We start from the raw sequence: 13,593 nt of genomic DNA, 5'->3' as shown, positions 1-13,593 counted from the left end.
ATTAAAAATTAAATAAGACGATCCCTGTTCTCAACAATCTTATAGACTACAATAATCCTTTGCAATTATGCCCATTTTACATAAGAAGATAATGCTTCGAAGGGTTAAATGACCTATTTAGGTAAGCTATTAAACAAATTAAGAAGATAGTGCTCAGAGGGGTTAAATGATCTATTTAGGGTCCAAGCTACTAAAATAAACAAATTCAAACAGAATTTAAACCCAAACCCATCTAATTCCAAAACCTATACAACACTTTTGCTGTATGGCAATCTAATATAGTTTCTGAGTATAGTAACTGGAAAAAATTTTGAACTAACTTCAAGTAACAAATACAGAGCACCTGGTCTCTTCTTAATATTTTAGAACTGTTTCAGGTTAGTTCAGAACTTAAAAAAGGGAAGTGAGAATTCTAGACTAAATTTTGGGTTATAATCTTCACATAAACTGAGCATAGCACAAGTACAGTGCTAGCATCACCTGCACTGTAAAACAGGTGAACGTCTACCAGTGGATTGCAAATGGGTGTAAATCCACTGGGAAAATATAGGGGAGCTTTAATTCCAGGAGTTCCCAGTCTTTGAGGCTGAAATCCTCCTCCTTTCGGTCTTATAGGTAGGTTAAGTATGAAAAAAGTTTCCCACTTAGGGTCCAATAAATAGGAACCGGACTAGGAAGTCCTCTGAGAATTTTTCTCAGCACCTGCTCTGTCATAAATCCATTTACTAAGTGCATAATAGGAAAAAGTGTATTGATAGAACTCTCCACTGTTTACCAAAAAAGAGACAAGACCAGACCAAAAAGTATTAAAGATACTGTGCTTTACAAGAGAGGATCCTATTCACAGTGAAATATACTGAACTGATCCAGTTATATACCCTTTTATTCAACTTTGGAAACAAAAGTGTGTATTTACAAGATGACTAAGGCTTGAGGGTATAGCATAGATCTACTTGGCCACCTCGAAACTATTAGCCTAGATTTGCTCAATTATGCTTGGCCCAAATGGAATTAACTAAATAGAGATAAATAATTTTCAAAGAACTAGTAAGGGAATGGTCAAGGTCCTTAGAAATGAATTTAAAACTGTCTTCAATATGAATTAAAACTGTTTTCAATTAAAAAATGAATTTAAAACTGTTTTCAAAACACCCCAAACTTTATTACCATTATTTTCTAAAAACATTTAAGAACTCAATAGAGATTCATAGAAATACAAAATATAAAAAACAAGAATTATTAAATATAAAACATGTTTAAACAATACAAAAACGTGGGACACCTGGGTGGCTCAGCAGGTTAAGTGTCTGCCTACAGCTCAGGTCACAATCTCTGGATCCTGGGATGGAGTCCCACATCGTTGGGCTCCCTGCTCAGAGGGGAGTCTACTTCTCCCTCTCCCTTTACCCCTCCCTCCTGACTGGTGTTCTCTCTCATTTGCTCTGTTCTGTGTCAAATAAATAAATTTTTTAAAAATCTTAAAAAAAACAGTGCTCCCTTCAGCAGCATATATACTAAAAATCTTTAAAAAAAATACAAAATACAGGGATCCCTGGGTGGCGCAGCGGTTTGGCGCCTGCCTTTGGCCCAGGGCGCGATCCTGGAGAACCGGGATCGAATCCCACGTCAGGCTCCCGGTGCATGGAGCCTGCTTCTCTCCCTCTGCCTATGTCTCTGCCTCTCTCTCTGTGACTATAATAAATAAATAAATAAAAATAAAAATAAAAATAAAAAAATACAAAATACAAAGTGTGTATGTACTTATACGTTTATAATGATGTTAATAAATGAAGATATTTGTGTAATATATAACGAAAAATGGATTCACAGAACCAGTTGAAATATACTTAAAGCAGAATCAAAGTTAGTTCTCTGACACAATTTTCCAACTATATTTTATAGGCTTTCATCATAAAAGAAAATCTGACATATTTTAAAATGTAAAAAATGTAAAAACATTTTAAAATTCATAAGAATTCTCAGAACAATTTGATTACTCTTTTCAAAAGTACACAAATTTACACAGACAATTTTCTTTGAACTCTAAAATTTGCCTACTAGTTCATCTTTTCAGAAACTAAACATTTCTTTCCTGGAGTCTAAGATCATTTTATTAAGGGGCATGAGGCAGAGAGAAATCGGAGGCAGCTACAACTTCCCAGCCTTAGCATCCCCCAAGTGGCTCCCTGTACTATGGGGGGACAAAATCTCTAACTGGTAAAAAAACATGTAATAGAAATTTACCATTTTTAAGTCCAGCAGCATTAAGTTTGTTTGCTGATGAGCAAGAGATCTCCCTAACGTTTTTTCCCCCCATAACTTTTTCATCTTGCAAAACTGAAGCTGCTATTTCATTCCAAGTGAACACCAAGACATTTTAAAACAATACAGATTGTGTATCTAGAAAGCAGAATATATTCAAATCAAAGCCCACTATGAGGACATAACTTGGACAGAAACTAGGTCATATTTTGTCTCTTTGAAGGAACGGTTTTCTTCATAGAATATATAAAACAATATTGTAAGCAGTTTTTTTAATTAAGAGAATAATTTCCCCGAAGGCTGGAGACAACATCTTATTCGTGTACATCCATAATATCTAGCCATAAAAGCCACTCACATTGCTGACAGCATCAAAGGAAACTACTTAAATACAAAGTTTCATAATCTAATTCAATTTCTCAGCTATCCAATAAACTCCTCTAAGAATCAATTACAAGGAACACTCTGTTTACACTTGTACTATTTTCTCAAAAACTTCCTTTTAAAAAAAAAAAGTGCTATTAATTCAGGTTTCAGAATCTGCAGCTGACTGTGCTTATGTAATAATCCACTCACATAAAGGGTATGTGAAGATAAGTCTTCTACTTACCATATAGTTACCATAAGCATGATCAAACATTTCCAGTACTTGATTCCTAATTTTAAAAGAGCAGAAATGGAAAAAAGTTAAGTACATTCTATTTATTGTTTTTCTAAAAAAGTTAATGCTCCTTCATAAACTTACACCAATTTAAAAAAAAAAAAAGAAAAAATTAGTTAGAAAAAGACATAAACAGAGTCAAGAAATACACAAGTGTTAGTAGACAAGCTTTCATGAATCATATAGAGCTGGGCCAAATTTTTACTCTTCCTAGCAATTTATGTAAAATTCACCTTATGCTGCCCAAGAAAACTGACAAATGATGCACACCATGCAGAGAGAAGGAAATCTGATGCTGAAAAATAATTACCTCTTAACAAAATTATTTAACATATCTGTCTTAAAAGGAAGACTATACCTGGAGACTCCCAAGAGAAGTAATAATTACTGTTATTGTTTATTGCTTACACTATATATATGTATATATCTATATATTCTATAGAAGGGTGGGTATGTAAGGAAAGCTTCTACCTTTCATTTTAAATAAAATCACTAATGCCTAGTTTAATACATATCTATTGATATATATTTGCTCACACTTTCAAAAGATAAAATTTTATGATTTTATGATGTACTCTTTTCTCCTTTAAAAAACCATCAAAAGCCAAATAAATAATACTCAACTCTAAAGTGAGAAAAATAACCTCAAAAAGAGATTTGTGTGTTTTGCCTATCTCTGTTTCTTAAAATACCCAAGATGACTGTTTAAAATGGAGATTTCTGATCCCCACACCAGACTTACCAAGTCAAAATCTGTACTTTCTGAACCAACGAATTGGTCTTTCAGTTAAACACTCTCAAGTTTGGGGGTTTGAGGACTACACAAAAAACTACAAAGTTAATGTTATGGTTAGACAAAACCAAATATCTGAATAATTAGCAAGGGAAAAATAGTTCAATAGTCTTCTATTAACACTTACTATTGTTCCCAAAGTTCCGGTCACTAATAGCAAGAATTGAAGAAAGTGTTAGAGAAAATGGTTGGTATAATTTTATTTTACTTCCTGTCATACTGCAATCGTCATTTTAAAAACTGTAATCATAGATGATGAAATACCGGTAATAATAAAGCTACCAAACAGAAAAAGAACTAATTTCCAGACCCTGGCTATAAAGACCAGCAAAATAAGTACATTCAAACTTATAAACTGAAGAAATGAAATCTTGAAAAACTTTTTATGAATAATCATTTTATTTTATTTTTATGAATCATTTTAAAACTCAATCTTTAAAAAAAGAGATTTATCATTATGCTAAAAACCTTAATTCTTATGTGTGTGCATATATGATAGAAAATGGACAGGTTATCTCAGAAAACTATGGAGTATCTTAAAGAATTCTTCTACATATTTATTACATTGCAGATGATAAAGATCTCTCAAATTAGCTAATGAACAATCAAAAACAATGTTTAAATTTTCTTTTAAACCATTATCAACAAATGAAATAGGGAAATTATTCTTTTCCTTCCACGGATATGTAATCAATACAAGATTATTGCCAAGAAATAGAAATTCCTTTAGCTGGTAATGGCAGTGCCTAGATATGTGCGTTACAGACAACAAAAGCTTTAACTTGTTAACCCAAATTTTGTAAGCATTCAATTTTCAGGATTAAGAATAAATCACAATTGCATATGAGGACATATGACTTTCCAATCCTTACATTTTTGCAGCACATGATCATCAAATTTCACAACACATACTTCAAAGTGAAGATAGTTAATATCCAGTTGAGTACTCTCTCTCCTACTTAAACATGTAAGTCCTCACAAAGTATTTAAATACAGAATGGCACCTTACTCTATTAAACAGAAAAAAAATGTCTTTATGATGGTTTTATAGCTATTCAACAAGTGAATAAAAATGTATTGGGGGCAGCCCCGATGGCCCAGAGGTTTGGCGCCGCCTCCAGCCCGGGTTATGATCCTGGAGACCTGGAACTGAGTCCCACATCGGGCTCCCTGCATGGAGCCTGCTTCTCCCTCTGCCTGTGTCTCTGCCTCTCTCTCTCTCTCTCTCTCTCTGTGTCTCTCTGTGTGTCTGTCATAAATAAATAAATAAAATCTTATAAAAAATGTATTGGAACTCAGATCCATAGTTCAAAAATTGCTTTTGATTAAAACTAATTTTTTAAGTCAGCTTTTTCTAAAACCACATTGCCTGTCAATGTGCTACAGAAATTGGATTGCTTTATACTTCTTTTTTTTAATGAAAAGATAACATTAACAACTGCTGTAACATTTAAACCACAAAAGCAAAACACAATGTATTCCAGGAAGGGTAAGTCTACATATGAACAAGTAAAAAATTCCATAAACTACAAACTGCAAGCAATTGAGTAACTGCTTACAACTTGTGATAATTCCAGTCTTTATCATCTGTTTGGTATGGGGAATAGGAAAAGGGGATGAGGTATTTTAGGCTTTTTATCATAAATCATTATTTGGGCTTTTTAAAAAAATGTACAGGTAAACCATATGAATCAAAGTTCAGTTTCCTGAAAATCTCCAAAGGGGAAAGCAGTAAAACAATTGTGTTTGTGGTTTATAGTTTCAGACTCTTCCTCTCAAAATTTGAGCTGAAATTTCAAGACACTTTGGTTGAACTTTTCCAGTTAAAAATTAATTTTGGTCAAAAATGACTAATGACTTTTCTTCAAATAAAAATGTCTAATTAAAAAAAAGAAAGGGGAGTGGTAGTCACCATACTTTCTTTCCTTTACAGATTTGAAGCTTCTCTTTCGAGTTTTAAGAAGTGCAACACAGTGGAGAGAACTTCTGCTCGGAAGTCCATACAGACCTAGGTTTTGAATACTGGTACCACCATTATTTACTAGCTCTGAGTTTGAACAAGTTGACCTTGAGTCTCAATTTCCTCACCTGCACAATGGGGATCACTTCCACCTCATTAACAGGGAGGATTACAGAGGTAACATATGTAAAGTATCTAGCACAGAGCAGGGCATTCATTAAAACAGTTATCAAGGACACATTAAATTCATAAAGAAAGAAAACTGTAAGATACTTAAGAGTTTACTGATGATTTTGCTTTGGTAGCTGATTTCTTTCCATCAGGCATCTTTTATTGTTACCTTATTTGAAAAACACAATACTCTTGCAGTGATTTAAACAATAAGTAAGTACATAAAACAAAACCTGATGGTCCCATCTCACCTCCATCTTAACCCCAGGGGGTAATCATCTTTCCACGTTTTTCTAAGCTTAGACAATTTCTTTTCTGCTTTTAAAAGAACATGGGATGGCACTATACATACTACTCTACAACTCGAATTTTTTTTTTTTTTGTCTTAGAAATATATCCTGGATGTCCTTCCAGTTATTTACATCCTCCCTAATGTTTGAATGTTATTCCATAATACAGATGCTCCAAAGAACAGTTCCATTCTTTCAAAACGTACATCTTTGTACATCTATCTCTACATCAATAGCGCTTTTATTTCTGTAGGATTGGTTCCCCGAGAGTACATACAATTTAAATTTTAGGGGATACTGTAAGTAGCAGCAATTTACACTCCCACCAAGTCTCTTCTCACAGTTCAACTAGTCAGTACTCTGTTTTGTACTTATTAATCTTTTCTTTTTTAAGATTTAATTTTTCTAAGTTATTTCTACACCCAACGTGCGGCTCAAACTTACAACCTGGAGACCAAGAGCCACAGGTCTACTGAACTAGCCAGGCACCCCTGTATTTACTAATCTGATGGCAAAAAAAAAAAAAAAAAAATCCAGAAAACCCAGCGATCTCATTGTTTTAATCTACATCTCTTACACTTAAGAGGTTGAGTAACTTTTCATGTTTATTGACCATTTGCATTTCCTCTTGTGCGAATTAACTCTTCACGCTCTTTGCTCATTTTCTTACTACTTCTCGGGCTTATTTTCTGATTTGTGGGACCCCAGCGGGTATTAGGGATACGCAACTCCCGCTTCAGCGCTGTAAATATATATATAAACTGGTAATTTCATGACCACTTTCGAAAGCGAGAAACCTACTTTGAGTAAGCAGGTGCGCCCCGCTGAGGCGTCTGAATAATACCTTTAAATACCGCTCTGCGCCGCAGGGACCCGGTAAACGTGTAAAGTTCCAATTCCAACGAACGCCCCCTCTGCCCGTAACAGGTGTAAAGCGCATTTCCTTAACTGCTGCGAGATCTCGGCGACGCCTGCCCAGCGGGGAGCTCGCCTGTGCGCCAACTCGGGCCGTGTCTCCGGCTGAAGGCGGGCGCGGGACCCCGGCACGGAGCCGCACGGGCCGGAGCCCCCCTCGCGGGCCACTGACGCGGCAGCTGCGCCGACCCGCGGCGGACGGCCCCCGGCAGCCGGCACACGTCGCCGGCGGCCCAGGGACATCCGGCGGCCCCTCGAGGTGGCCCTGCGGCGCCGCCCCCCCGGCCCCCGGCCCCCCGCCAGGGTCCAGCCGCCGCGCGCCCGGGTGGCGCTGACAGGCGCCTCGCCCGCCGTCCGCCTCCTGAGGAAACCCACCCCCGGCCGCCCGGCACCCTTACCCAAGCTTCTGTCTCTCCTCCCTACTCATGGGCGCGGCCCCCGCCGTCCGCACGGACGTGGCCGCCACCAGGCAGAGCGCGGCCGCCGCCGCCACCAGGCTCCATGGCGCTCGCTGGGGGACCGAGGACCCACAGCCCCGGCCGCCGCCGGCTTCGCTCATGGCCCCGCGGTTGCGCGCACGCGCAGCGGCTACGCCCGGCCGGGGGGACACATCGCCGGACGCCGGTGGCAAGGGGGCTGCGAGCCGTGCCGAGGGCGGGATGCGGAGCTACGCGAGCGGCAGCCGTCGCCGATCTGCTTCCCGAAACCACCGAGCCCTCGGTCCCCAGCGCCAGCGCTGCCACCGCCCTCCGCCCTCGGCGGCCCGGAGCACCTCCCCCAGCTTTCCGGTGTCGTAGTCTAGGAAACCGCCTCCCCCAACGCTACTTCCGGGTAGGGCCCGAGGCCCGGAGGCTCCAGACCAATGGGGACGTGACGGGAGAGGGGCGGGCTCCGGGGGAAGGAGAGGGCATTGGCGGGGAGAACGGAGACGTGGACAAAAGGCGGGACTGGGGCGGGGCCTCCGGCTTCGGCCCTCCTCCGACCCGCGAGCTTGCGACCCGAAGACTACAAGTCCCAGCGTGCACTGCTACCCCCCCCCCCCCGGCGGGCGGGCCATCCGACCCCGCCGGGCTGAATTTCCACCCGGGGGGGACGCGCTGCACCCTGGGACGTGTGGTCCTCCGAGGGGCCGGGGCGGTGCCTGGGATCCCGCTTCCCGCGGCGCCTTGCAGCCGGTGCTTCCTCTGGGGCTGTCAGCTGCAGCGTCCCGGGGAGCCTGTCAACCGCTCTGAGTCCCTCTTCCCGCCCTGACGCTTCTCCGAGGGCTCACACGTCCCCAGCTCCGTGCTACACGCCTTAGGGACTGGCGTTGGGATACTTTTCTACCCTCGGGGAGATTGCAAAAAACGGTAACGGCAAAAATGCCTTTGACCTTTGACGCAATGTGCTGAGAGTTTTACTTGCGTTCATCTCATGCACGCTTCTCGACTCTTAAGAAGTTAAGGACCGCCGTTCCCGTTTTGCAGATGAGGAAACCGAGGCTGAAGAGGTTAGGTAGCAAGTCCTCGTCACCCTGCTGGGTTAGATGTCCAGCCCCTCTCTCTGACTCAGGAATCCCTGCATGTAGCCGCATCCACAAGGATTAAAGAGGACACGTACGGGGATCCCTGGGTGGCTCACCGGTTTAGCGCCTGCCTTCGGCCCAGGGCGTGACCCTGGCGACCTGGGATCGAGTCCCACATCGGGCTCCCTGCATGGAGCCTGCTTCTCCCTATGCCTGTGTCTCTGCCTCTCTCTCTTTCTGTGTATCTCATGAATAAGTAAGTTAAAAAAAAAAAAAAAAGGACACGTAAGACTTCTCTTAAAAGTCCAACGTAAGGAGAGTAGAAGGAGTTGCACAAAGAAAACTTAATAAAGGAAATTGGAACTTGCAATTGATTTTGATTACTGAGTCCTACATTAATTATTGGTAAAATGAAGAGTAAGGTTTCCTCTTGAAAAAAAAAAAAACACATTGTGTGTGTGTGTGTGATAATTCAGTAGGTTGGTGATCTCTGGGTGCGGATGTGATCTCTGTGACCACAGGAAATCGCCTACTGATCCCTTCAGCATCATTCAGCTCTATTTCTGGAAACTCTTCTTCCTTGATTTTTATCACCTTGCATCATCTGCTTTGTCTCAGACAAGACCGTTCATGTGACACCAATGACTCTTCCTTCACTCCCCCTGTCTACACTTTCTTAAAACGCTGGTGTTCTCTGCATTTTAAGGTTTTTCTTGTTGACTTTTTTCTTCTCTTTGTACACTATTCTTTGGTGATTTCTTCCACTCATACGGATTTAGCCACTACGTGCCTGTGGTTGATGTCTAAATCCATATCTGTCCTGATCTCTAGTCCCACTTTCTCCCTTCCCAATAGAAATTCCCTTCTCTGGCCAAAGGTAGCTCAAATGTAATATGTTCACTGGTTCTTTTTTTTTTTTTTTTAAGATTTTATTTATTCATGAGAGACACAGAGACAGAGAGAGGCAGAGACACAGGCAGAGGCAGAAGCAGACTCCATGCAGGGAGCCGGATGTGGGACTCGATCTCCGCTCTCCGGGATCACACCCTGACCTGAAGGCAGATGCCCAACTGCTGAGCCACCAAGGCGTCCCTGTTTTCTGGTTCAAATTAATGCGTAGGAATCATCTTCAACTCCTCCTCCTTCATGGTCCACGCCTACTCAGTTGCCAAATTATATAGATTTTACTTCTGCCATCACTACCTGCTGTCACTCCTACTTCTCAGTTGAAGCCTTATTACCTCTTTCCTGAACCATTGCAATTGTCTCCTAATTATCTCCCTGCCACCCTACTTTACACCACATTGCTACCAGAGTTGGCATTAAGGACATCTACAGACCCTCTAAACATGTCATCTCCTGTCTACCCCTGCCCTGCCCTCAGATTCATGCAATAACTAACAAATCGACGAGTTGTACCTTTCTATGCCTTTGCTCTTATGTCTGCTATCCCACCATCTTTGTCTGTAGAACACTCTACCCATTAAATCATTGCTCAGATTCCAGCTCCACAGAATCCTTTCAAAACCTTCCAGCCACTAGAAGTCATTCCCTCCTCTGTTCTTTCATTGTATTCTGTTTATGATTGTGTTTTTCAGCCAGCCATGTCCATTAGATTATGACTGCTTGGAGGGTATACACTTCAGCTTAATTACATGTATATTCCAAAATTCAGCACTGTGCCTCTCCTGTTTTAGATGCTTAAATAATGTTGAATATACTTGTTTCCTTATTCCTTCATTTTCCTTATCTACAAAATGAGGACTAATTTGGTCCTTTTATCTACTTATATAGAGGCTGTGAAAACACATAAGGTCATTTCTGTACAACATTTAATTTTATTCTTTTTATGGACTTGCAACCCTATATCTGTTCCATCCTGGATCCTCTTTGGCAGCTTTACGGATGAAGTTAGCTAAATAAATAATACCTGTGAATTGTTCTTGGCTCTAGCATAGAGAAAATGACAAGCTAAAAGTCAATACCAACTATTCAGTATTTGAAAACTAGGAACAAATAAAATAGAAAAACAGGGGCAACTGGGTGGCTCAGTTGGTTAAGTGCCTGACTTTAGCTCAGGTCATGATCTTAGGGTCCTGGGATCAAGTCACATGGGGAGCCCATGTTGGCTCTGGTCAGGCGGCATAGGGAGGCCTACCTTGGGTGACCACCCTCCCTCCAGTGGCCCCACATGGGGCTTCTCATTCAGCAGGGTCAGCTTGTCCCTCTCCCTTAACCCCTTCCCCTACTCAGGCACTCTCTGTTTTATCTCTCAAATAAATAAATCTAAAAAAAGAAAAATAGCCAATGACCTTCAGTTTTATTGAAATGTAGTCAAGTCAATTATTTGTAGTGGATTTTTGGCAGTAACTCAGTTTCCTTTATCTTCCTGGTGTTCCAAGTCTTTATAAGAAGTCAAAAATAGACTAGTAACTATCATTAAACAATGTTCTCAAGAAGGAGGTCTGGCTTTTAATGTTTAGCATTTTCTGTCCCCTACTTTAGATTATTTATTTGTTTTCAAGTTAACACGACATTTGAAAAACATCTGATGAGAACACAAAACATATTTTTGTTGACTGGCTAAATAATAAGCATTTTTTTCCTCCTTTACTGAAATTCAATTTCTAGCCAATAGTTGAGTTCATTTGTCACTAATCTCTGCAAAACTGTAAGGAGAGAAGCATGTGTGACCTAAAAAGCATTGCAACTTATCATTATGTAAGATGGAACCCACGGAAGTGAAAGAAAAATATATTCATAAAGTGCATTTCAAAAGAGATTCCATTTTAACTCCATGATGGAAATAATCAAATTCTTAGCTAATTGGCCAGTTATGAGCAGTAGGAAAAATTTACATTCATTATTTTAAAACCTATATATGTTATTTTAGAACCTATTCACTTAGTGATAAAAAAAGTTTATAGGAATTAAGAAAAACCTTGGTGTGTTATACAAGGGGAAAAACACTGGTGGAAAGCAATAAAGAGAAGGAGAGGACTTTTAAACAATATGGAAAAGATTTCAGATGTGTAAAAAGCCCATTAAAGATGGTAAGAAATCACTACACCAAAATAAAAAGCTTTTGCACAGCAAAGGAGGCCAGCAGCAAAACAAAAGACAATCCAGTGAGTGGGATAAACATTTGTAACTGATGTATCTGATAAGGGGTTAACACCCAAACTATGTAAAGAACTTCTACAATTCAACACCAAATAATCCATTTAAAAATGAGCAGAGGACATGAATAGACATTTTCCCAAAAATGACATACAGATGGCCAACAGGTAAAGGAAGAGGTGCTCCACATCACTAATCATCAGGAAATGCAAACAAAAGCCACAATAAGATATCACCTTATACCTGTCAGAATGGCTAGACCCTAAAAGGATAAGAAATAACAAATATGTATATAATGGAATATTACTCAGTCATAAAAAGAATGAAATCTTGCCATTTGCAACAACATGGATGGAACCAGAGGGTATAATGCTAAATGAAACCAGTCAGAGAAAGACAAATACCATATGATTTGTGAAATTTAAGAGACAAAACAAGGAAAAAAGGAGACCAAAAAACAGATTCTTTTTTTTTTTTAAGATTTTATTTATTGGGCAGCCCCAGTGGCACAGCGGTTTGGCGCCGCCTGCAGCCCGGGGTGTGATCCTGGGACCTGGGATCGAGTCCCATGTCAGGCTCCCTGCACGGAGCCTGCTTCTCCCTCTGCCTGTGTCTCTCCCTCTCAGTCTCTCTCTCTCGCTGAATAAAATAAATAAATCCTAAAAAAAAAAAAAGATTTTATTTATTTATTCATGAGAGACACAGAGAGAGGGAGGCAGAGACACAGGCAGAGGGAGAAGCAGGCTCCGTGCAGGGAGCCCAATGTGGGACTTGATCCTGGAACTCCAGGATCACACCCCGGGCCTAAGGCAGGCGCCAAACTGCTGAGCCACCCAGGGATCCCCCAAAAACAGATTCTGAAATATAGAGAACAAACTGGTGGTTACCACAGGGAGAGTGGGTGGGGAGATTGATAAAATAGGTAAAAGGGACTAAGAGGAGCACACTTAATCTCAATGAGCATGGAGTAATGTATGGAATTGTTGAATCATTAAAATGTGTACCTGAAACTAATGTGACACTGTGTTCATTGCACTTGAATCAACAAAATAAAGAAAAAGTTGTCAAAAGAAATGGTTAGAAAGAAGAGCCATGTGTAAAATGCCCTTTCGCCAGTTAAGAGTTTGTTTGTACAACCTTGTAGCTTATGTAAATATGTATGCTCACCTGGTGTTCTCTTTACTTTCTTCCCTGGATGGACCAGGACTTAGGGAGTGGTAGGAGCCCTGGTTAGAATCATATGGATTCACAAACACAAGGGAGGGTCTCCACTTCAATATTACAGCTGGGAAATAGTCTCAGGAGGCTGCAGGCAGCTGTGTGACACTGACCATACAGGAGCAGTTGCCCCTAAATAACTTGAATTCTTTAATACAACAGATCTAATTCCTCTTAAAACTCAAGTGTGGAATTTGACAGTAGTGATTCCATCATTCATCAAATTGCTTTTCCTACTATTTGATAGTGGGTGGAATTCACAGAACACTTCTTGAGAAACCGATCTTACAAATATTAAATGCAGACAGTATGTATTCTACATTCACACGTAGGGACTTTAAGGCCACCGAAAGGCAATTTCATGAAGAACATGGTGAATGTTGTGAGCTGGCTTCGGGCTTGGCTGTCTGACGTACCCAGATTCCAAGAAAGAGAATGGGAAATACAGACAATTCGCTTCTGCTAAACATGTCCCTGGGGCTTTTTCCACCTCTCAGTCGTGACTCAAGATCTTAAAATTCACTTCAGCTTCAGATTATTCTCTCACTTCTGTCCATGACACCTGCACCAGCTCTCTAAGACAAGAGATTTTGCTCCTACATCACATTTAATGTTCAGCTCACTCTGTGGTGGGTGTCTCATTCTGTCGCCATTTTCCATTTGCTTCCATGTACCAGAAACAAAGCCAAGTTACACGAC

General features: G+C 40.7%; 1 protein-coding gene across 2 annotated transcripts in view; it reads right to left on the bottom strand.

Moving 5' to 3' along the window:
• The window catches only part of EDEM3 (ER degradation enhancing alpha-mannosidase like protein 3), a 70,495-nt gene extending 62,670 nt beyond the window's left edge, over window positions 1-7,825 (bottom strand). For both annotated transcript variants that reach the window (XM_041757728.1, XM_041757733.1), the window contains exons 1-2: window positions 7,451-7,825; window positions 2,873-2,918 (exon numbers count right to left, since the gene is read on the bottom strand). In XM_041757728.1, coding sequence (XP_041613662.1) covers window positions 2,873-2,918; window positions 7,451-7,611 — 207 coding nt within the window. In that variant the 5' untranslated portion in view covers window positions 7,612-7,825. The remainder of the gene's footprint in view (window positions 1-2,872; window positions 2,919-7,450) is intronic.
• Window positions 7,826-13,593: the final 5,768 nt, after the last annotated feature.

The sequence above is a fragment of the Vulpes lagopus genome, chromosome 1 (assembly GCF_018345385.1).
Source record: "Vulpes lagopus strain Blue_001 chromosome 1, ASM1834538v1, whole genome shotgun sequence".
Taxonomy (NCBI): domain Eukaryota; kingdom Metazoa; phylum Chordata; class Mammalia; order Carnivora; family Canidae; genus Vulpes; species Vulpes lagopus.
The sequence above is the reverse complement of the archived record's forward strand: the minus strand, read 5'-3'. Positions and strand labels throughout refer to the sequence as shown.